General features: G+C 41.5%; 1 protein-coding gene across 1 annotated transcript; it reads right to left on the bottom strand.

Annotated features, from left to right (window-relative positions):
* Window positions 1-2,331: 2,331 nt before the first annotated feature.
* Window positions 2,332-20,060, bottom strand: dus3l (dihydrouridine synthase 3-like (S. cerevisiae)). Its single transcript, XM_035795478.2, has 16 exons — window positions 19,955-20,060; window positions 19,367-19,460; window positions 13,089-13,359; window positions 12,508-12,883; window positions 11,990-12,072; window positions 11,685-11,774; window positions 11,459-11,500; window positions 10,997-11,149; window positions 10,093-10,209; window positions 9,907-9,972; window positions 9,643-9,753; window positions 9,425-9,521; window positions 4,089-4,164; window positions 3,457-3,645; window positions 3,049-3,177; window positions 2,332-2,649 (listed from the first exon to the last, which is right to left on the bottom strand). Exons 2-16 carry the CDS (start codon window positions 19,450-19,452, stop codon window positions 2,577-2,579), a joined length of 1,959 nt encoding a protein of 652 aa, XP_035651371.1. The 5' UTR covers window positions 19,453-19,460; window positions 19,955-20,060; the 3' UTR covers window positions 2,332-2,576.
* Between the last annotated feature and the right edge of the window lie 3,301 nt (window positions 20,061-23,361).

Consider the following 23,361-nt stretch of genomic DNA (forward strand, 5'->3'; position numbering starts at 1 on the left):
ATTTCGCTAAGGTATACGTAAAAGTCAGACTACATCTGTATATTTATACCCTCCTACTAGGCGGAGTGAAATCCTTGCACATCTATACAGCCAATTCATCTCTGTTGTTAGTCAGGAGCTTAACTGGTTCCTCTCATTGGTGTAGACTCCTGCTAGAACCGTCATGGGTGAGTAAATATGTGTGTGTGACAGGAGAGACTGTTCCTCCTCAGTAATCTAGTATGGTACTGTAACGGTACAGCGCATTCGTAAAGTATTCAGACACCTTGACTTTTTCCACATTTTGTTACTTTACATCCTTACTCTAGAATTGATTAAATTACATTTTTTTCCTAATATAATAATAATAATAATATATGCCATTTAGCATTTTTCCTCATCAATCTACATCCAATACCCCATAATGACAAAGCAAAAGCAGGCTTTTAAAAATGTGTATAAATGTAAAAATATATATATATATTAAAAAACAGAAACCTTATTTACAATTCGTTTTCTGACACTTTGCTGTGAGACACAAAATTCAGCTCAGGTGCATCCTGTTTCCATTGATCAACCTTGAGTTGTTTCTACAACTTGATCAGAGTTCACCTGTGGTAAATTCAATTGATTGGACATGATTTGGAAAGGCACACAACTGTATATAAGGTCCCACAGTTGACAGTATATGTCATAGCAAAAACCAAGCCATTAGATCTAACAAATTATCCGTAGAGGAGCAAAAAATGTCTGCAGCATTGAAGGTCCCAAGAACACTGTGGTCGCCATCATTCTTAAATGGAAAAAATATGGAACGACCAAAACTCTTCCTAGAGGGGCCTTAGTCAGAGAGGTGACAAAGAACCCGATGGTCACTCTGACAGAGCTCCAGAAATCATCTGTGGAGATGGGAGAACCTTCTAGAAGGACAACCATCTCTGCAGCACTCTACCAATCAGGCTTTTGTGATAGGGTGGTCAGATGGAAGCCACTCCTCAGTAAAAGGCAGTGGTGGAAAAAGTTCCCAATTGTCATACTTGAGTAAAAGTAAAGATAGTTTAATAAAAAATGACGAGTAAAAGTCCAAAAGTATTTGGTTTAAAATATACTTAAGTATCAAATGTAAAAGTAGGAATCATTTAAAATTCATTATAAGTAAACGAGACATCACAATTTATTTTTATTTTTTAAATGTATGGATAGCCAGGGGTAATAATAATAAATAATATATGCCATTTAGCAGACGCTTTTATCCAAAGCGACTTACAGTCATGTGTGCATACATTCTACGTATGGGTGGTCCCGGGAATCGAACCCACTACCCTGGCGTTACAAGCGCCATGCTCTACCAACTGAGCTACAGAAGGACCACATACTCCAACACTCAGACAATATACAAACAAAGTATTTGTGTTGAGTCAGTCTGCCAGATCAGAAGCATTAGGGATGACCAGGAATGTTCTTTTGATAAATGTGTGAAATGGACCACTTTCTGTCCTGCGAAGCATTTCAAATTTAACTTTTGGGTGTCAGGGAATGTATGGAGTAAAAAGTACATCACTTTTACTTCTCTACATTCCTAATATAAATAGTAAAGTACAGATACCCAAAAAAACGACCTAAGAGATGGCAGAGTTTTGATAAATTAGAAAATCAGATTTTACGTGTCCATTTAAATGCTTTGTAAATACACTCCACAAATGGTCTATCAACTTGAAACTGTGTATTCATCAAATACATTACAATAATGAACCATGTTCCGTTTTGCGTTGATATCTTTTTTTTAAATCTAACAATTAACTGTTTTGACTATGTAACACTAATGCTTAAAATAAATCATATCAAATCTTCTCATGGACTAAAATTCAGATTCACTCCAAATTTGGTCCCTGGACTAGTCACAATAGTCCCTAAAGAGAAAATAACATTGATACATTCAAAGATGGCCACTCTATACCAGGAGATGCATATTAGCACATAAGCCAAAATATTCTCCCGAACCATACGACCAAATTGGAACGTCTAAATTAACTTAGTTTGAGAAAAGCAAAGGGATTGGTCAAAAGATGACTGAGTTATTGACAAAATTCAGTGGCCTACCAATTTGAAACTTGTCATAGCCGTTATGAACATCCGTAACATGAACCACACTGCATTTGGTATTGATATCTCAAAAAACAAAACTATTAACAACTCATTCTTTGCAAATGTAATGCTAATATTCAAAGTCATCTGCAATCCTCTTCTCATGACTCATGTCAGATTCACACTAAGACAGTTGTATGTTAAACGAGAGAATCAAAACTCAAACAAACAAACATACTAATGTAAAAACTTCAGAAAAGATCAAAGTTGTATTTTAGATGTATTTTATTCCATATACAGTATTTATTTGGTGCAATGGTAAAACAAATACATCTCCAAGTAAAAGAAACACACCACTCCAAACAAAGTTGAAATAAATCATTTACGTAATTTTTTAATTACTCGTGTATTACTCATGTAATAGGTATATTCAGGACTGCTGACTTGAATGGAAATAAAATTGACAAAAGCTTTGCCTTCATAACTTTTTGTTGAGCATTCATACACAAAATTCATTTGTAAGCATTTGCTTTATGCTTGGGCAGAAAGTTGAAATTCTTGGGTACAGGTCCAAGCAGCATTTCACTGTGGAGAAGGGGAAAAAGACCATTATTAAAACCCCTTTTTCCATTAAACTATTCAGCATGCTGTGTGTAATTGGAACAGATGTTCAGCCTGTATAAATACATTAGTTTCGAGGTAGTCTATACTAATTCAAACCAACTGAGAGATGCTAATGGGACTATTTTTTTAAGTGCATTAACGCACTCATCTTATTGGCTGGTTTAGCTAAAAGCCACCATATAAAAGCCCTCAAGAATATGGATTGAGACACGAGACATCGCTCTTGCAACCTCCTACTATGCTATTTTTAATTGGAAGCTTCAACTACTGAGAATGATTCAAGAGGTCAGTGTGAATGAAAACCAGCATACACTGGCAGCCATAAGAACCTAGGTTAGGATAAGCAATAGTGATCTTCACCTGATCTTGATCCAGTCCCCTACGTGTTGACTGGCCATGAGAGACTCCAGGTAGTCCCTGCCCATGTAGTAGGGTGGTCGCTCGTTGATCCTCTGGGGCACTTGTTCCAGCAGCCCAACTGGTATGTACCTATAAAGGAGAGAGGGTAAGATTGACATGTCCACATTAAATGTGTTACGGTGTTAATGTTTAATAAAGAACATTTTGAATTGGTTGAATTCTAGGTTTGTGAAAGACGGTAAATACAGAGAAAAAAAAGAATTGGCAGCCCTGCAGGTTCTCGTTTGTCTTCACCTACATCAACATATTGATCAACCTATAAAGCACTAAAACAACTATTGTGTATGTTTCTAAGCATTATTACAGTGTGAATAACACCTGATACTTCGTGCCTATACGAGTACCCACCTGCACATGAAGGACAGCCATTCCAGCAAGAAGTTCCTGGTCTTCTCCAGGCCTTGGGTGTCCGAGCCCCAGTGCTCCAGGCCGTAGTGGGTGAAGTCCCTAAGGACATCCAGTCGCTCGCTGGACGAGATGTCCCAGTCCCGCCTCTCCTTGATCTCGGTGAAAACCCAGGGCTTGATGAGCGCGCCCCTGCCCGAGAGAAAAAGTATTACAACTAGAGCTGGAGTCGATTAAGGCAGGGGTTCTCAAACCTCCTCGGAGACTCCCAGCTGTTCCATGTATTTGAATTATTCACTGCTAACACACCTGATTCAAATGGTCAACTAATTATCAGCCCTTGACTAGAGGAATCAGGTGAGTTAAGGGCTACAACAAGATTGTGAAATGTCATGGGGGTCCCTGAGGAGAGGTTTGAGAACCACTGAGATAAGAGACTGAATCTAAGGTGCTTCCCATCTCAAATCAACCCATAGCCCTCCGTCAAGCCTCCCTATGCACTTCATTAGATCTGAAAGGGTTGGATAAAAAGTAAGCTATATGTTATCCACTCTTCCTATCAGAGCGCACTAGTCTGATCAGTCAAATTGTGTGAAATCAAAAGCATGTCTATTCTTTTCCATTAAGATACCAACCTTGCCAGCATTATACCCGAAACTTCAGTCTCTCTAGCCTTCATGGCGTCATAATAAGACAAAATGTCTCCATTACCTGCATATAAGAGAGATGAGGTTTAACAGGTGCACACACACACACACACAGAAAGAAAAACACGCACGAACACACTAACTTTGTGAGATTGAGACGCCACGCGACCCGTCCTCCATTACCAAGCATACTACTTGCCAATGTTCAATCATTATAGAATTAACTTAGTGAACTTAAGATCGAGGACCTCCTTCCAAATGGACATCAGATTCTACAACATACTTTGCTTTCCTCCGGCATACAAACTGATTATATACAACCAGTGGGTTTTACAGTTCATTGAGCGGATAGGAAGCGGGTTCTCTCTGGCAAGAACAAAGGCTTTATGACCAATAACAAGTGGTCCCACGGGGGAAACGTACAGGAACTTCCGAGCTTCTGCTCTCCCGACTTGTAATACATGTCGCCCTGTTTAGATTCTGAGAGAGTTCTCCGGGATTATAGCCATGTATGTGTAAGTCCCGCCCCAAGCAGACACCAAAAATGCTCTCAAAGATCTTCATTGGACCCTGAAAAAGATGGCGACCACATAACCGGATGCAGCATTTGTCGCAGTGAACTAAATCAAATCAACGTTTGTCACATGCGCCAAATACAACAGTATAGTGTATTGATTACTTACAGGCCCTAACCAACAGTGTGATTTTTAAGTAAAAAAAGAAAGAAATAAATACAACAGTAAAAAGAGTGAAAAATAACAGTAGCGAGGCTATATACAGGCACCGGTCAGGCTAATTTAGGTAGTATGTACATGTACAGTGGGGAGAACAAGTATTTGATACACTGTCGATTTTGCAGGTTTTCCTACTTACAAAGCATGTAGAGGTCTGTCATTTTTTATCATAGGTACACTTTAACTGTAAAAGGCGGAATCTAAAACAAAAATCCAGAAAATCACACTATGATTTTTAAGTCATTCCTTTGCATTTTATTGCATGACATAAGTATTTGATCACCTACCAACCAGTAAGAATTCCGGCTCTCACAGACCTGTTAGTTTTTCTTTAAGAAGCCCTCCTGCTCTCCACTCATTACCTGTATTAACTGCACCTGTTTGAACTCCTTACCTGTATAAAAGACACCTGTCCACACACTCAATCAAACAGACTCCAACCTCTCCACAATGGCCAAGATCAGAGAGCTGTGTAAGGACATCAGGGATAAAATTGTAGACCTGCACAAGGCTGGGATGGGCCACAGGACAATAGGCAAGCAGCTCGGTGAGAAGGCAACAACTGTTGGCGCAATTATTAGAAAATGGAAGAAGTTCAAGATGACGGTCCATCACCCTCAGTCTGGGGCTCCATGCAAGATCTCACCTCGTGGGGCATCAATGGTCATGAGGAAGGTGAGGGATCAGCCCAGAACTACACGGCAGGACCTGGTCAATGACCTGAAGAGAGCTGGGACCACAGTCTCAAAGAAAACCATTAGTAACACACTACGCCGTCATGGATTAAAATCCTGCAGCGCACGCAAGGTCCCCCTGCTCAAGCCAGAGCATGTCCAGGCCCGTCTGAAGTTTGCCAATGACCATCTGGATGATCCAGAGGAGGAATGGGAGAAGGTCATGTGGTCTGATGAGACAAAAATAGAGATTATTTTGTCTAAACTCCACTCGCCATGTTTGGAGGAAGAAGGAGGATGATTACAACCCCAAGAACACCATCCCAACCATGAAGCATGGAGGTGGAAACATCATTCTTTGTTGATGCTTTTCTGAAAGGGGACAGGACGACTGCACCGTATTGAGGGGAGGATGGATGGGCCCATGTATCGCGAGATCTGGGCCAACAACCTCCTTCCCTCAGTAAGAGTATTGAAGTTGGGTCGTGGCTGGGTCTTCCAGCATGACAACGACCCGAAACACACAGCCAGGGCAACTAAGGAGTGGCTCCGTAAGAAGCATCTCATGGTTCTGGAGTGACTTAGCCAGTCTCCAGACCTGAACCCAAAATAAAATCTTTGGAGGGAGCTGAAAGTCCGTATTGCCCAGCGACAGCCCCGAAACCTGAAGGATCTGGAGAAGGTCTGTAGGAGTGGGCCAAAATCCCTGCTGCAGTGTGTGCAAACCTGGTCAAGAACTACAGGAAACATATGATCTCTGTAATTGCAAACAAAGGTTTCTGTACCAAATATTAAGTTCTGCTTTTCTGATGTATGAAATACTTATGTCATGCAATAAAATGCTAATTAATTACTTAAAAATCATACAATGTGATTTTCTGGATTTTTGTTTTAGATTCCGTCTCTCACAGTTAGTGTACCTATGATAAAAAAAGGACAGACCTCTACATGCTTTGGAAGTAGGGAAACCTGCAAAATCAGCAGTGTATTAAATACTTGTTCTCCCCACTGTATGTATGGTTAGAATGCCTACACCTATATGATAAACAGAGAGTAGCGTAAAGGAGGGGTTGGCGGGTGGCGGGACACAATGCAAATAGCCCGGGTAGCCAATGTGTGGGGGCACCAGTTAGTCGGGCTAATTGAGGTAGTATGTACATTAATGTATAGTTAAAGTGACTACGCATATCTGATAAACAGAGCAGCAGCAGCGTAAAAGAGGGGTTGAGGGAGGGACAATGCAAATAGTCCAGGTAGCCATTTGATTACTTGTTCAGGAGTATTATGGCTTGGGGGTAAATACTGTTGAGAAGCCTTTTGGTCCTAGACTTGGCGCTCCAGTACCGCTTGCCATTCGGTAGTAGAGAGGACATTCTGTGGCTGGGGTCTCTGATAATTTTTTTGATAACCTGGTGTAGAGGTCCTGGATGGCAAGCAGCTTAGCTCCAGTGATGTACTGGGCCATACGCACTACCGTCTGCAGTGCCTTGCGGTCGGAGGCCGAGCAGTTGCCATACCTGGCAGTGATGCAACCAGTCAGGATGCTCTCGATGTTGCAGCTGTAGAACCTTTTGAGGATCTGAGTATCCATGCCAAATCTTTTTAGTTTCCTGAGGGGGAATAGGCAGTCTAGTGCAGTCTTAGTGCCAGCATCTGTCTGTGAAGGTAAATAAACAGCCACGGAAAGTATGGATGAAAACTCTCGGCAAATAGTGTGGTCTACAGCTTATCATAAGATACTCTAGAGACTTTAGATATTGTGCACCAGCTGTTGTTTACAAATATGCACAGACCGCTCCCCCTCGTCTTACCGGAGTGTGTTTTTCTATCTAGCCGTTGCAGCGTATATCCCTTTTGCTGAATATCCATGTCATCATTCAGCCACGATTCCGTGAAACATAAGATGTTACAGTTTCTGATGTTCCGTTGGTAAGATATTCGTGATCGTACCTTGTCTAATGTATTGTCCAATGATTGCACGTTGGCAAGTAATATTGACTAACGGCAGCTTTCTTTCTCACTCGCCTTCTGCGGAATCTTACGAGGCACCCCGCTCTGTGTCCTCTGTAACTGCGCCTCTTTCTCTTGCAAATGGCGGGGATGTCAGCCTTGTCGGGTGTTCGAAGTACATCCTGCTTGTTGAAGAAAAAAAGTCTGTCTAATCCAAGGTGAGTGATTGCTCTCCTGATATCCAGAAGCTCTTTTTTTGCCGTAGGATACGGTGGCAGAAAATGATGTACAAAATAAGTTAACCACACAACAAAACAATAGCACAATTGCTTAGGCGCCCGTAAAACTGGTGCCATTTCTTCCTGCGCCATTTTCAATTTTTAAAGTAATTTGAAGTCCGTGCTCCTGAAATCAACACATTGACGGTCCAACACGCGCAAATTCCACACTTGACCACTGCTACACCGCTTTTCGACATGGGTATTAGGCTCTATTCCATCCTCAAATCTGACCGCGACTCCATTTTGCTCCTACCCGCCTACATACAAAGACTCAAGAGAGATGTTCCAGTGGTCAGGTCTGTACAACACTGGTCCGATCAATTAGAATCCATGCTCCAAGACCGTTTTGATAACGTGAACCGAAGTATGTTCCAGATTGCCTCTGGGGATTAAAATTAATGAATACACCGACTAAAAATGTGATACCAACGATGTCTTTCAAAACTTATCCAAATTAAACAGTGGATAGATGACACCCGTGTCAGGAAACTGAAGAATGGGCATTTATCGTGTTACAGTTGTCAATATGTATATATAATGTAAGGGATAATTAACGAGGGGCTATGCATTCACTGGAAAATAATGACATGGAAGGTGTATGCTAGCGGATTGGAAATAACCTTTCACGGAGTTGCATTATTTCCCAGAGAACGCATAGAGCCCCAAGTTGATTATCCCTTTATACCATGGCTATAATTGAACACATTTACAGCTAGAAACTCATTCATTTGCAGGTAGAAATGTGTTCAACATCCAATGAAGTAGCTAACAAGTTTACTAGTGTTGGATTCTGGGTAAACTTTGAACACTGATTTTCTAGAGACATGATAGATCAGAAGTATGGCACCTGAGGGATGATAATGGTTTTTACATCAGAAGTTAATGGTTATCTGTAGGAGTTAGATGGCTTTGGGAATGTGTAGGGGAGACGGGTGGAGATCTTAGAAACTAACAAGGTCACTGAGGGAGAGAGGGTGGTTACATTATGTCAGGATATGTCATTGTTAGCCATCAGGGATCCTCTGTGAAGAGAAGAGACAGTCTGGTATCATTAACCATGACAGCCTTGAGTTGGGTAGCAGTGAGCACTTTTGGGTAGAGGTCAGGTTAGATGAAGTGAGGAATAACAGATATAATTAAGGTTCTGTCTATCAACAGAGGTGCATTGGCTGTTCAGTGTGGAGGAGGAGACTCAACCTAGAAGTGTTAAATATCAGTGCTTGTGTGAAATGTGATGTCTGAATACAGCTGTGTCGACCCTTTGGGAAGAATTAAACTTGGTTAAGCTTCTCTAGTGTCTGCGAGTTATTTACTCTGAAAAATAAGAACCTAACACGAGATAGCGACAGTAGTTGCCTTAGTAACCAAACCATCAGTCCTAGCTTGCCATTACAGAAATCGAATTCAACAACGCCAATGTTTTCAATTAGACATCTTCTTTCAAAAGTAGCTCAAACATGTAAGAACTATAAGCCACTGAATTCTACCTTGCAAATACACTGTGCTTTATATATAAATAATGCATGCTCTAGAATGACCTTCAAGCCAATCAGAAATTAGTATTCAACAATGCCAGTTTTTATTGTTTCATTCACTTCACTTTGACCTGCACTGTTGAATTTCCCTGTACCTTGCTAGATTTCCAACCCTGTGCATGTGACAAATAAACTCTAAATCCTACTTACCAAAGAGTGGGATGGGGCTGGCGAGTTGGGAGCAGGTATTGATGTAGTCCCAGTCAGCTGACTTAGTATAGCGCTGTTCCCTGGACCTGCCATGCAACTGCATAGAGACTTGAAATTACTCTTATGCTACACATCCCTGCCTGTGACGAAACCAACACAGAACAGTTTACTTAGGCTAGATCGATTTAGGATCCAGCATTACATTCTGACAGACGTACCGTGATCATGGACACCCCCCAATTCTTCATCTCTGGGATGAGTTTATGTGCGATGTTGACCTTCTCCTGAACACCGGTACGAATCTTGACAGTCAAAGGGACATCCAGAACCTGAGGAAAGAACAACAAAGTCCCTTTACATACCAGACCTGAGTTCAAGTAATATTTGTTTTCTTTCAAATGCTTTGAGGGTTTTATTAAGCCTGCATTAGTGCAACATCTCCAATACCATAGCTGAGCAAATAAGGAATTCGCATCACTTACAGAGTTCATTCCTCGGATGATTTGCTCAAACTTGTTGGTGCGCGTCATCAGCCCACATCCTCCGCCCTAAAGAAACGGAAAGGAAGATCATACTAATCATGTTTTAGAGGGCCGGTTTCCCAGACACATTAAGACAAATCCTGGACTAAAAAGTAAGCTCAATGGAGAATGTCCAGAAGATTACACCTTCTTGTATACAAGGTCAATAGGACACCCAGAGTTGATGTCCACAAAGTCCACGTCGATTTTGTTGTTGAGTAGCTCTGCACATCTGGTCATTGTGTCAGGAAAGCATCCCTCCACCTAAAAATGTAAATTATCAGACTTCAAGTACAGACCAAGCTAGAATCCTTAGTTGCTATATATATTTATTTATTTTTCTTCTTCTTATAAATGAATGATAAACCATTGATTCTTAGATAATATAAATTGTAAAGACCTCATGAGTTTAGTTCAACTGTCGCACCCCATCAGAACCCAAAATATAAGCTTGTTTTACTCCAACGTTTGTAAACCATGTAAATTTAAACAAACACTGTATTGCCCCAAAACATGGTTAAAACTATAAAGACATTATTTTATAATAATTTTGACATCATGTATGGTCAGTGCTTCCATCCATAGCTCTGTCTATGAATTTAGACCCATTCCTCAGCATTATTACCAAACATAGGTGGGGTGATGCTTTGTTATCGCTTCAATTAAGGATTCTACCTTTAAAATTAAACCGTTTCAAAGATATTTACTTTGGGCTCAAATACCCTGGAGGTTCAATCTAAAATGATGGACTAAGATAATCCCCATCTTCCCCATTAATTCAGGATTGAGGCAAATAGCTAGATCTACGCAAATGAGGGACATAGGACTAAACTTATAGGAATAAAAAAAAAAGTCTTGACAAATTTAGTAGTGATCTACTACCACTTCTATCACTTTTAAAACCGCCATGGGGTGGAACAAGCTCAAGCACACTGCCCAGAACAGAGTACAATGAAGTGGAGATATCCCTGGGGAGCAATGGGCATAAGTATGTATTCAGATGTGTAAAAAAAAAAAAAGAAGAATTCTAGCACTTTCAGCCTGTTCTAACCTGCACACCAAAAACGTCCTCGCTCTCATGTCTCTTGAGGAGCGCCCATTCGGACGACTGGCCCTGCAGCAGGTTGGTACACATGGCCATCTCTCCGCATGTAATGTCAGCGCCGAATCGTTTGCATATACGACGGAAAGGCAGGTTTCCACACTGAGACAAATGTATTCATTTTATTAGATCATTCTAAAATACATAATGCAGAAAACAACAATATACACATAAAATAATCTGATTATATCTAACAAAGTCACTTATTTTCATTCTGGTTCTCTTTGGTGTATGAAATATCAAGCCATTAGTGTGTGCACATTGGGTCGCTTTCCCGAACCCAAAACAAGCTTATTCCTGGACTAAGAAACCCTATTAAAAATAGATTTTCAGTTGAGCATGGGTTTCACTCCAGGAGTAGGATTAATCAGTCTGGGAAAGTGACCAATTCTGTTCCAAGGACCGACTTACCGTTGTTAAGGGAGCAAGATACAGCTTGTCTTTGAAGTCCACCTTTAGGAAGAATAAAAACAATTATTTCTATTCATAACTTTACTATTTGGTTTATACAACTTCTTAATATTAAAAATGGGCAGTTAATATTTAAATGAGATTAATATACAAAGTGCCACTCAGATGCCCGACATGCAAGACAGAATACCTAGCACTGTGTTTAAGTCAAGCGGCTCAAACATACCTGCTTCTTTTCACATTGTCGTAACTTTATAACATCAGCATCAGTCAACGGCCCAATGGTTTTCACTAGAGCCAGGTTCTCCTGGCTAACCTGCAAGTTTCCAAAAGGTAAACAACTGGAGGAAAAACTTCTAGCCACCATACAGTAAATCCCAAAATAGCATAGATCGATTTATTATATTTCCCAGCCAGGCAGTTTTTCCCTTGTCACTGTCAACTCTAATGACTTTTTGAAGATTAAGATCCAGGTTGCTGTTAAGCGCAGGTGACAAATGTAGTTGTAGAGTAATAGTGTTGCTACAGTACCTCAGTTCCCTGGTTGTCTGTTGTTTGTGGTTTCTCCCCTTCAGAACACTGAGAGTGCACCACCGCTGAACAACAGTTATCAACTAAGGGAGATAAAACATTGAACTATCAGAATAATTATCATCAACACCTGATTAGGGTGAAAATCAGATTATATAATAGCTGAATTAATCAATTTAATGTATTCTAACACCATCTCTGCACCTGACACTTTACAAACAGTAAAGCCACTTGAAATGCAGTTTGGCTTTGAGAGTGGTACACAAAGAAAACTGTCCAAACAAAAATATGGCCAATTCTGCAACTAAAAACAGTGAAATTCCTGCAAATATCAGTCGCAAAACCACCAGGGATGTATTCACTAGTAACCAAACAGAAGCAAATAGGGAGGGACCTACCGGAATTTGCTAATATAAACTCTTGTTTCGTTGCAAAACTTTTTGCTACGGTGTATGACTAATGAATATAACCCAGGCGACATATTGCTTCCACAAAATGGCAGACCCGCCGAGCCTTACCGTTCTCTGCGGTCGCAGCCTTTTTCCAGCCCTGTCCTGCTTTGTGACCGCCTTTGAAAACGGTCTTCATGTAGGCGTCAGACGCTGTAAAGGGGACCACCTTCTTGCGGAGGCGCCACTGCAGGTCCTTGTCCAGGTTATTCCTCACGGGTGTTCTCCCCTCCATGGTTTTCACACGCTCCTCGTTAGCCAGGTTTTTTAGGTCAGCGCTGGTGTGGGCCCGGGCGAATCGGCAGCTCAAGCCGTAGTGGCACTTCCCGAAGGTGTCATAGAGGTAGCAGTGCTCTCCAACGTCAGCGGGCTTTAAGGCCATGTACTCAGCAACATCATGGATGAACTTGCATTTGTCGCCGTAGACACATTTGGTCTCACGCTCCTGGGGGAGTTCAATGAGAAAATAGAAAAAACAATTTGGTGTTGATAAACAATTAGGTCTACAGGAAACTCAATTGAGCATGCTCCTGATAGGTAAAGGAAAAACATATTATTGAAATAACTTGGGGGGGGTTTAACATGGCAAGTCCCAGGTTGCATGAAAAGTAGTTGGCCCTTTCATCTAGTCGCTAAAGTGACAGTCCTACCTGAATTATGGAAGGACACAGTCGTCTGTTGTCGTAGCTTGTGGGTTTCATATGCGGCCTAGACTTGTTCTGTCCTCGCATTCGCTTCCTGTTCCGTTTCTCCGTCCTCTCCTGCTCATCCGGGTCCACTTTAATTTTTTTCTCTTGAGGCTCTTCCAGAGAGTCCTCTGCTGTCTCTTTTGGTGCTGCATCATCACTGGCCTTGTCATCGTTAGGACCCTTCCCTCCAGAGTCCAGTAACTCATGGAACTTTTCTTTGGTTGTGAGAAACCTGAAAAACGAGAATGCTGATCACATTCATATATAATTGATACAATTCAACAAGTAGGCCTAATACGTATAAATTAGGGCTGTCCCCGAATACAAAAAATATTGGTCGGCCGAGAGTCATCTGTTCTTTTGGTCTAAATGTTTAAACGTGAATTTTTCCATATACAGACACATCCTATGTGTTTTAATCAAATCAACTATACTGAACAAAAATATAAACTCAATATGAAGGTGTTAGTCCAATTCTTTGGAGTTGTGTTCTATTCTAGCTTGAAATATATACAGTGGGGAGAACAAGTATTTGATAACCTGCAAAATCGGCAGTGTTTCCTACTTACAAAGCATGTAGAGGTCTGTAATGTTTTATCATTGGTACACTTTAACTGTGAGAGACGGAATCGAAAACAACAATCCAGAAAATCATATTGTATGATTTTTAAGTAATTCATTTGCATTTTATTGCATGACATAAGTATTTGATACATCAGAAAAGCAGAACTTAATATTTGGTACAGAAACCTTTGTTTGCAATTACAGTAGTTCCTTGACCAGGTTTGCACACACTGCAGCAGGGATTTTGGCCTACAACTCCATACAGACCGTCTCCAGATCCTTCAGGTTTCGGGGCTGTCCCTGGGCAATACGGACTTTCAGCTCTCTCCAAAGATTTTCTATTGGGTTCAGGTCTGGAGACTGAACCCACTCCATGACCTTGAGATGCTTCTTACGGAGCCACTCCTTAGTTGCCCTGGCTGTGTGTTTCGGGTCGTTGTCATGCTGGAAGACCCAGCCACGACCCATCTTCAATGCTCTTACTGAGGGAAGGAGGTTGTTGGCCACGATCTCGCGATCCCTGGCCCCATTTATCCTCCCCTCAATACGACGCAGTCGTCCTGTCCCCTTTGCAGAAAAGCATCCCCAAAGAATGATGTTTCCACCTCCATGCTTCACGGTTGGGATGATGTTCTTGGGGTTGTACTCATCCTACTTCTTCCTCCAAACATGGCGAGTGGAGTTTAGACCAAAAAGCTCTATTTTTGTCTCATCAGACCACATGACCTTCTCCCATTCCTCCTCTGGATCATCCAGATGGTCATTGGCAAACTTCAGACGGGCCTGGACATGCTCTGGCTTGAGCAGGGGGATCTTGCGTGTGCTGCAGGATTTTAATCCATGACGGCGTAGTGTGTAACTAATGGTTTTCTTTGAGACTGTGGTCCCAGCTCTCTTCAGGTCATTGACCAGGTCCTGCCGTGTAGTTCTGGGCTGATCCCTCACCTTCCTCATGATCATTGATGCCCCACGAGGTGAGATCTTGCATGGAGCCCCAGACTGAGGGTGATGGACCGTCATCTTGAACTTCTTCCATTTTCTAATAATTGCGCCAACAGTTGTTGCCTTCTCACCAAGCTGCTTGCCTATTGTCCTGTGGCCCATCCCAGCCTTGTGCAGGTCTACAATTTTATCCCTGATGTCCTTATACAGCTCTGGTCTTGGCCATTGTGGAGAGGTTGGAGTCTGTTTGATTGAGTGTGGACAGGTGTCTTTTATACAGGTAAGGAGTTCAAACAGGTGCAGTTAATACAGGTAATGAGTGGAGAGCAGGAGGGCTTCTTAAAGAAAAACTAACAGGTCTGTGAGAGCCGGAATTCTTACTGGTTGGTAGGTGATCAAATACTTATGTCATGCAATAAAATGCAAATGCATGACTTAAAAATCATAGTTGAAGTGTACCAATGATAAAAATGACGGACCTCTACATGCTTTGTAAGTAGGAAAACCTGCAAAATCGGCAGTGTATCAAATACTTGTTCTACATTACCCACTGTACTTGTTCATTTTACCATACTAGAACTACTTTACATGTATAATGTTATTGTTAAATCTCATGAATCCTATTGAGAGGGCCAAAGGGTAAAACTTTGGTTTCAGTCACTGATAAGGTTGGATAGCCGTGGATTAGGGAGGAGTGAGGAAGGTTAGCCGAGGTCAGGTCAGATGAAGTGACAAGAAACTGTTCTATTACGCACACACCACATACGTTCCTGCCTAGCAATAGAGATGTATTGGCTGTCTGGATGTCAAATCACATGCGCTGAATACAACATCTGTAGATGTAACAGTATACCTTCCGTCCTTACCCCTACCTGGGCTCGAACCAGGGACCATTCTGCACGCATCGACAACAGCCACCCTTGAAGCATCATTTAACCACCCTCCTTCGTGGCCCTTTGAGAGCAAGGGGAACAACTACTTGAAGGTCTCAGAGCGAGTGACGTCACCGATTGAAACGCTATTAGCGTGCACCCCACTAACTAGCTAGCCATTTCACATCGGTTACATAGACCTTACCGTGAAATGCTTACATAAAAGTCCTTTATTTCTTGAACTGCATTGTTGGTTCAGAAAATATTTACTAAATAAAGTTAAGTAAAAAATTAAATATAAAGTAACAAAAAAGAGGCTATATACAGGGGATACCGGTACCGAGTTAATGTGCGGGGGTATAGGTTAAACAAGGTCATTTGTAGATGTACAGTACCAGTCAAAAGTTTGGACACACCTACTCATTCCAGGGTTTTTCTTTATTTTTACTATTTTCTACATTGTAGAATAATAGTGAAGATATCAAAACTATGAAATAACACATAAGGAATCATGTAGCAACAAAAAATGGTTTAACAAACCAAAATATATTTAATATTTGAGATTCTTCAAAGTAGCCACCCTTTGCCTTGACAGCTTTGCACACTCTTGGAATTCTCTCAACAAGCTTCATGAGGTAGTCACCTGGAATGCATTTAAATTAACAGATATGCCTTGTTAAAAGTTAATTTGTGGAATTTCTGTGTTTGAGCCTATCAGTTGTGTTGTGACAAGGTAGGGGTGGTATAAAGAAGATGACTTATTTGAGCCATTTTGCCAAATAGGGCAAAGAGAAATGACAGTCCATGAAGGTCAGTTAATCCTGAACATTTGAAGAACTTTGAAAGTTTCTTCAAGTGCCTCCGCAAACACCATCAAGCGCTATGATGAAAATGGTTCTCATGGGTACCGCCACAGGAAAGTAAGACCCAGAGTTACCTCTGCTACAGAGGATAAGTTCATTAGAGTTAACAGCCTCAGAAATTGCTGCCCAAATAAATGCTTCAGAGTTCAAGTAACAGACATCAACATCAACTGTTCAGAAGAGACTGTGTGAATCAGGCCTTCATGCTTGAATTTCTGCAAAGAAACTACTACTAAAGGACACCAATAAGAAGAAGGGACTTGATTGGGCCAAGAAACAAGAGCAATGGACATGAGACCGGTGGAAATCTGTCCTTTGGTCTGATGAGTCCAAATATGAGATTTTTGGTTCCAAACGCTGTGTCTTTGTGAGATGCAGAGTTGGTGAATGGACGATGTCCGCATGTGCGGTACCCACCATGAAGCATGGAGAAGGTGGTGTGATGGTGCTTTGCTGGTGACACTGTCAGTGGTTTATTTATAATTCAACTCACACTTAACCAGCATGGCTACCACAGCATTCTGCAGCAAAATTCCATCCCATCTGGTTTGTGCTTAGTGGGACTATCATTTGTTTTTCAACAGGACAATGACCCAACACACCTCCAAGATGTGTAAGGGCTATTTGACCAAGAAGGAGAGTGAGGAGTGCTGCATCCAGATGAAATGGCCTCCACAATCACCCAACCTCAACCCAATTGAGATGGTTTGGGATGAGTTGGACCTCAGAGTGAACGAAAAGCAGCCAACAATATGCTCAGCTTATGTGGGACCTCCTTCAAGACTGTTAGAAATTCATTCCAGGTGAATCTGGTTGAGAGAATTCCAAGAGTGTGCAAAGCAGCCATCATATTTCAAATATAAAATATATTTGAGGATCTGGGGGTTCATGCCAAATCTTTTCAGTCTCCGGAGGGGGAAAAGGTGTAGTCATGCTCTTCACGACTGTCTTGGGGTATTTGGAACATGATAGTTTGTTGGTGAAGTGGACATCAAGGAATTTGAAATACTCGACCCACTCCACTACAGCCCCCTCCACCATCAGCTCCTTTGTCTTGCTCACGGTGAGGTTGTTGTCCTTAGCACTACACTCCCAGGGCTCAGACCTCTTCCCTATAGGCGGTCTCATCATTGTCAGTGATCTGGCCTACCACTGTTGTGTTGTCAGCAAACTTAATGATGGTTAAGAGTTGTGCTTGGCCAAGCAGTCGTGGGTGAACAGGGAATACAGAAGGGGACTAAGTACGCACCCCTGAGGGGTACCTCGAGACTTGTGTAATATTAGACATCGCGCACCAGCAGTTATTGACAAAAAGACACCACCACCCCTTGTCTTACCAGTCATAGCTGTTCTGTCGATGCACGGAAAACCCAGCCAACTGTACATTATTTGTGTTGTCGTTCAGCCACGACTCGGTGAAACAGAAGATATTACAGCTTTTAATGTCCCATTGGTAGGAGAGTCTTGAATGCCGATCATCCAATTTATTCTCCAGTGATTGCACTTTGGCCAATAGAACTGATGGTAGAGGAAGCTTACCCACTCGCCGACTAAATCTCACAAGGCACCCCAACCTCCACCCCTGTATTTCCATATTTTCTTCACGCGAATGACAGGGATTTGGGCCTGGTCTCAGGGAAACAGTATATCCTTCACCTCAGATTCATTAAAGAAAAAATATTCATCCAGTTTGAGGTGAGTAATCACTGTTCTGATATCCAGAAGCTCTTTTAGGTCATGAGATGGTAGCAGCAACACTATGTACAAAATAAGTAACAAAAATGTGAAAATAACAAAATAGCACAGTTGGTTAGGAGCCTGTAAAACAGCAGCCATCCCCTCTGGCACCATTCCTTTATTAGACAGGAGACTCTATATATAAATACTTGTGCTGATGGAAACATGTCTTTGTCTTCTCAGCTCTTTGACCCAGTGGGTGAATAAACTTGGTTTGCGCTTTGACTAATTGTCCATTAGGTTCTGACACAGAGTGAAAAACTAGCAGCTGAAATAAAAGGCCTCAGACATTTTCAATAAGCACAAAAAAAAAAAAAAAATTATGCACAAATTGTTGTTTCTATCACTGTCAGTGGCCATTTCTCCTTGGTCAAGATAACCCACCCAGCTGACAAGTGTGGCATATCAAGACGCTGATTAAACCAATTGATCATTACCCAGGTGTACCTTGTGCTGGGGACATTTAGAAGGCCACAAAAATGTGGTGTGTTGTCACACAACAATGCCACAGATATCACAAGTTGAGGGAGTGTGCAATTGGCATGCTGACTGCAGGGATGTCCAACAGAGCTGTTGCCAAATAATTGAATGTTTATTTCTCTACCATAAGCCATTTCCAACGTTGTTTTTAGAGAATTTGGCAATACAACCTACTGGCCTCACAACCGCAGACCACGTTTAACCACGCCAGCACAGGACCTCCACATCTGCGGCATCGTTTGAGGATGGGGTGCTCAGTTGTAGTTCTGTCTGTAATAAAGTCATTTTGTGAGGAAAAACTAATTCTGATTGGCTGGGCCTGGCTCCCAGTGGGTGGACCTGGCTCCCAAGTGGGTGGACCTATGCCCTCCCATGGCTGCGTCCCTGCCCAGTCATGCGAAATCCATAGATTAGGGCCTAATTGAATGTACTTGAATGATTTCATTCTATTAACTGTTACTCAGTAAAATCTTGTGTGTATGACACTTTAAGCAAACATTTGATTGTGCCAGGCCAAGCTCAGACTTGCTGCCCTGTGTTAAAAATGACAGCGAGTGACTGTGTGACTAGCACCTGTTGTCTCTCTCGTCCCTGCTGCAGCGACCACCACAGAAAATCAGTGTTTATCGTGGTGTCCGTGTTACTAAAGCTGCAACATAATAACATCTTAATGTTCTATCAGTACATGTCAGACTGGTGATGGTCTGGGGCAGCCAATTGTATCCACAGTTGTGTGTGCAGGATTCTTTTCCAGCCAAGTAGTAACAGGAAGCACACTTACTGGGTTTTAATGGCAGCTCTGCCTTTATCAGTCCCATTCATCCCATGGCTTTCTGTGGGTATATTTGGGGTTGTCTCGGTCTCCATAAGTCCCTCTGAAATAAACATTGCAACATTAGTTGGTAAGTTAGCTAGCACAGTTGCTTGCTTGAACACTTAACGTTAGTCGACACTGGACTCGGATTTTGGCTGGCTTGAACAAGGGTGGTAACTTTAATGCATTATGGCTACTGTAGTTAGCTAGAAAACAATGTCAGCAACAAAATACTACTGCAATGTTGCAGTAGCACATTAGGAAAAGCAACACTCATAGCTATTATGATTCAATTATACACTTAAAGATAAATCCATGGAAACGTCATGACAAGTAAAATTAAGCAAGCGAAGCTACACTTGGCGAGCTGCATTTCATGACAACCCATGCATGACAGCTAGCCGTGCACTGCAGCTAACTAGCAAATCAAGTTAAGCTGCCCGTAACGTTAGCTAACCATGTCGCTCTCGAATAATTATGCGTTGATTAAGTGGAAGAAAGTCATTATACAAAAGTAAAATATCATTAAAACTATGTTAATATGCTGAGGAGTACCTGATAATCCAAAACTAACTACCGCGGCAAGACAATCGACCCGTGCAACACCTTATATCGGTCCGTGTGACGCATTTTCTAAATATTTGGATCCAGGCAAATAAATAATTCCGTTAGAGGTTCAGTTGTCTTCAATCTTGCATATTTATTCATTGATACTATAATGTAAAAAATATATATATAAAAATAGTACTGATTTGATTATTAAAACCAACTGTCAATCACTTAGATCATGTAATTTCAGGTAGAGATACCTTACAAAGCAACTACTCTCCTATCGATTTCGCCTGCTTCTATTTATTTTATGTAGCAGGCTTGACTTCATTTATCTCTAGGAAACTGTGCATTGAGTCAACAATGCAGTTTTAAGAAAAAAGAGATAAGAATAACAAATAAGTAAAGAGCAGCAGTAAATAACAATAGCGGGGCTATATACAGGGTGTACCGGTGTCGAGATAATTATGTACATGTAGGTAAAGTTTTTAAAGTGACCATGCATAGATAATAACAGAGAGTAATAGCAGCATAGAAGAGGGTGGGGAGTGGGGTGCAATGCAAACAGTCTCGGTTGCCATTTGATTAGCTGTTCAGGAGACGTATGGCTGTTTAGAAGCCTCTTGGACCTAGACTTGGCGTAAAGTCGCACACTGTGCTGGCTACTGTAAAGGCACACACACACTATAGTTAGCTACTGTAAAGTCACACATACACTATAGCTGGCTGCTGTAAAGTCACACACACACACACTTCAGCCGGCTACTGTAAAGTCACACACAAACTATAGCTGGCTACTGTAAAGTCACCCACACACTATAGCTGGCTACTGTAAAGTCACCCACACCCACACCCACACACACACACACACACACACTATAGCTGGGTACTGTAAAGTCTTACATTCACTATAGCTGGCTATTGTAAAGTCACACACTATAGTTGGCTACTGTAAAATCACACACACACACACTATAGCTGGCTACTGTAAAGTCACTCACATACACAGACACACACACACACGCACATGCACCCACACACACAGCGTTTTCCTGTTTGCTTATGGCGGAATACAGCTCATTCAGTACGGTCTTAGTGCCAGCATCAGTCTGTGGTGGAATGTAGACAGCTATGAAAAATACAGATGAAAACTCTCTAGGTAGATGTTGTGGTCTACAGCTTATCATGAGATACTCTACCTCAAGCAAGTAAAACCTCAAGACTTCCTTAGATATCATGCACCAGCGGTTATTTACAAAAATACATAGATCATCGTTTTTATTTTCCAAAGATTGCACGTTTGCTATCAGAATTGGAAGGAAGTGGGGGTTTATTCGATCGCCGACAAATTCTCTCCAGTCCATGGTGAGTAATCGCAGTTCTGATGCACAGAAGTTATTTTCGGTCATAAAAGACGATAGCAGCAACACTATGTACAAAATAAGTTATAAAGAGAATTGCCCTATAACGGTGACAAACGGTGCCCACAACCTGTTATGGCCTACATAAAGCTGTCCAAGTGGCAGAGTCCCAACAGCAGTCCCAAAACCTTACCACTGCTACACCTGGCTATCAGAGGAACTGTGTCTGGCAGAGAAGCAATTCTTTCAGCCTCATTTCCTGCCTTTAAAAAACAGCAAAGCTGATACGACTGACTTGCTTAAACACGTGTAGTGTCTGGAGACAATTGAGATGTACAAACTATGGCATAAGGGGACGACGAGCGCATAAGAGGCAATCCGTAATTTTGATTAAGACATTAATGTGCGAGCGAGGACAGATGTAGTCAATAAAACTATTAGTTCAGCACTTTTGAACAGGACACTATGTACAGCACAGTACAGTACAGTATTCTCCCTGTTCACCAAGTCAGAACAGTAGGATAAATAAAAGGGGCATGTAAGCAAACATTGAAAGCTCTTACAAAATTTTGATGATGACATTTCTTTAAAACAGGCTATAGGCTACATGTACACCACCAAGTCAGAACAGTAGTTAGAATTATGAGGGAAAAGGGATCAAATTATTAGGGTGAGGCTAACAGCTTACTACACAACATACACTTGATATTACTTTCTTAGTTACAGTATACATATCTCCCTGGAATATAACTTCATTTACGCAGCAGCATGCAATACATTTTTGGACTCACCTTGTTGTGCTGTGCTCACTTGAACAGGAAGGTTGTGTGGCTGTCCTTTGAGGGCAAATTTTGTTATCAAACTTTGTCATCAAAGTCTGGCATTCTCTAGATGTATGGTACTTTCAAGACAACAAAGTTGACTCATGATGACATCAGTGACCTTCAGGCCCGAGTTCCCAACTTGAAATTCCAAGTTGGACGACCATTCAAAACCTATTTTCCCAATCAGAGCAAAACAAAATTGAGTTCCCAGTTGTCTTGAACTCACTGAAGTCTGAGATTTCCCAGTTCCGAGCTTCCATTTTTTTTGAGCAAGGCAGAAGTCCTGCTGGATTGATGAGCACCGATTTGTTTTATCTATAATTTCTCTTCTTATTTTCTCTTCATATGACAAGGATTGAAAAGGATTTTCCAGTAGATTGTCGACTTTATTCATGATGATAACTGCTAGCTTGCTAGTTAACATTTTGAAAATATGATGTTGACATGATCAGTCCAATCAAAGCTACTGTAGATATAACGTAATTAGATTTTGTTTTGCCTTCTTGGACGGGCACTTCTAATGTAACTCTATGGCAGCACCTAAGTAGCTTGAATATTCGAGCTCTACCTGTAGATTTTGGGTGACGTAGTGTCCCTATGAGTGACAGAACACTGAGCCAATCGTGGTGCAACTAGAGAACATTACCAGCCCCTACGCTCTGTATTTTCAGCTGGCTGCCCAACCACCACAGAAAGCTAAGTTGAAACACCTGCATTTTGGAGATGCCTTACTGTCAGGCATATGTGTATAGGTGGCAGGGAAGTCAGGCGCAGTAGGGTCAAACGGAGTGTAAAATGGAGTCTTTTAATAATGTCCTAGTAACATGCTCCATAACACTAAACAGGAAAAGAACATAAACAACATATGGGTACGAAGACCCGATGCACACCTATACAACAAACACTACACTGACAATAAACAATCTCTGACAAAGACAATGAGGGGAAACAGAGGGTTAAATACACAACAGGTAATGAATGGGATTGAAAACAGGTGTGTGGGAAGACAAGACAAAACCAATGGAAAATGAAAAAAGGATCAATGATGGCTAGAAGACCGGTGACGTCGAACGCCGAGCACCGCTCGAACAAGGAGAGGCAACGACTTCGGCAGAAGTCGTGACACTTACTTAATAAAGGAAAAAAGAGACAAAATTTGTATGCGACTTTATTAACTCAATTATTTAGCTCTTTTTTTTAACATTGTTTGCAAACTGATATGTGACAA

Source organism: Oncorhynchus keta, chromosome 20 (assembly GCF_023373465.1).
Source record: "Oncorhynchus keta strain PuntledgeMale-10-30-2019 chromosome 20, Oket_V2, whole genome shotgun sequence".
NCBI lineage: Eukaryota > Metazoa > Chordata > Actinopteri > Salmoniformes > Salmonidae > Oncorhynchus > Oncorhynchus keta.

What these genes read in the sequence shown, in the direction of transcription:
- dus3l (XM_035795478.2), bottom strand. Translation starts at nt 19,452, where the DNA reads ATGGAGACCGAGACAACCCCAAATATACCCACAGAAAGCCATGGGATG. An exon ending in GACAATGTGAAAAGAAGCAG is followed by an intron (nt 11,501 to 11,684) that starts GTATGTTTGAGC and finishes TTCTTCCTAAAG; the next exon opens with GTGGACTTCAAAGACAAGCT. An exon ending in AGGACGTTTTTGGTGTGCAG is followed by an intron (nt 10,210 to 10,996) that starts GTTAGAACAGGC and finishes TTACATTTTTAG; the next exon opens with GTGGAGGGATGCTTTCCTGA.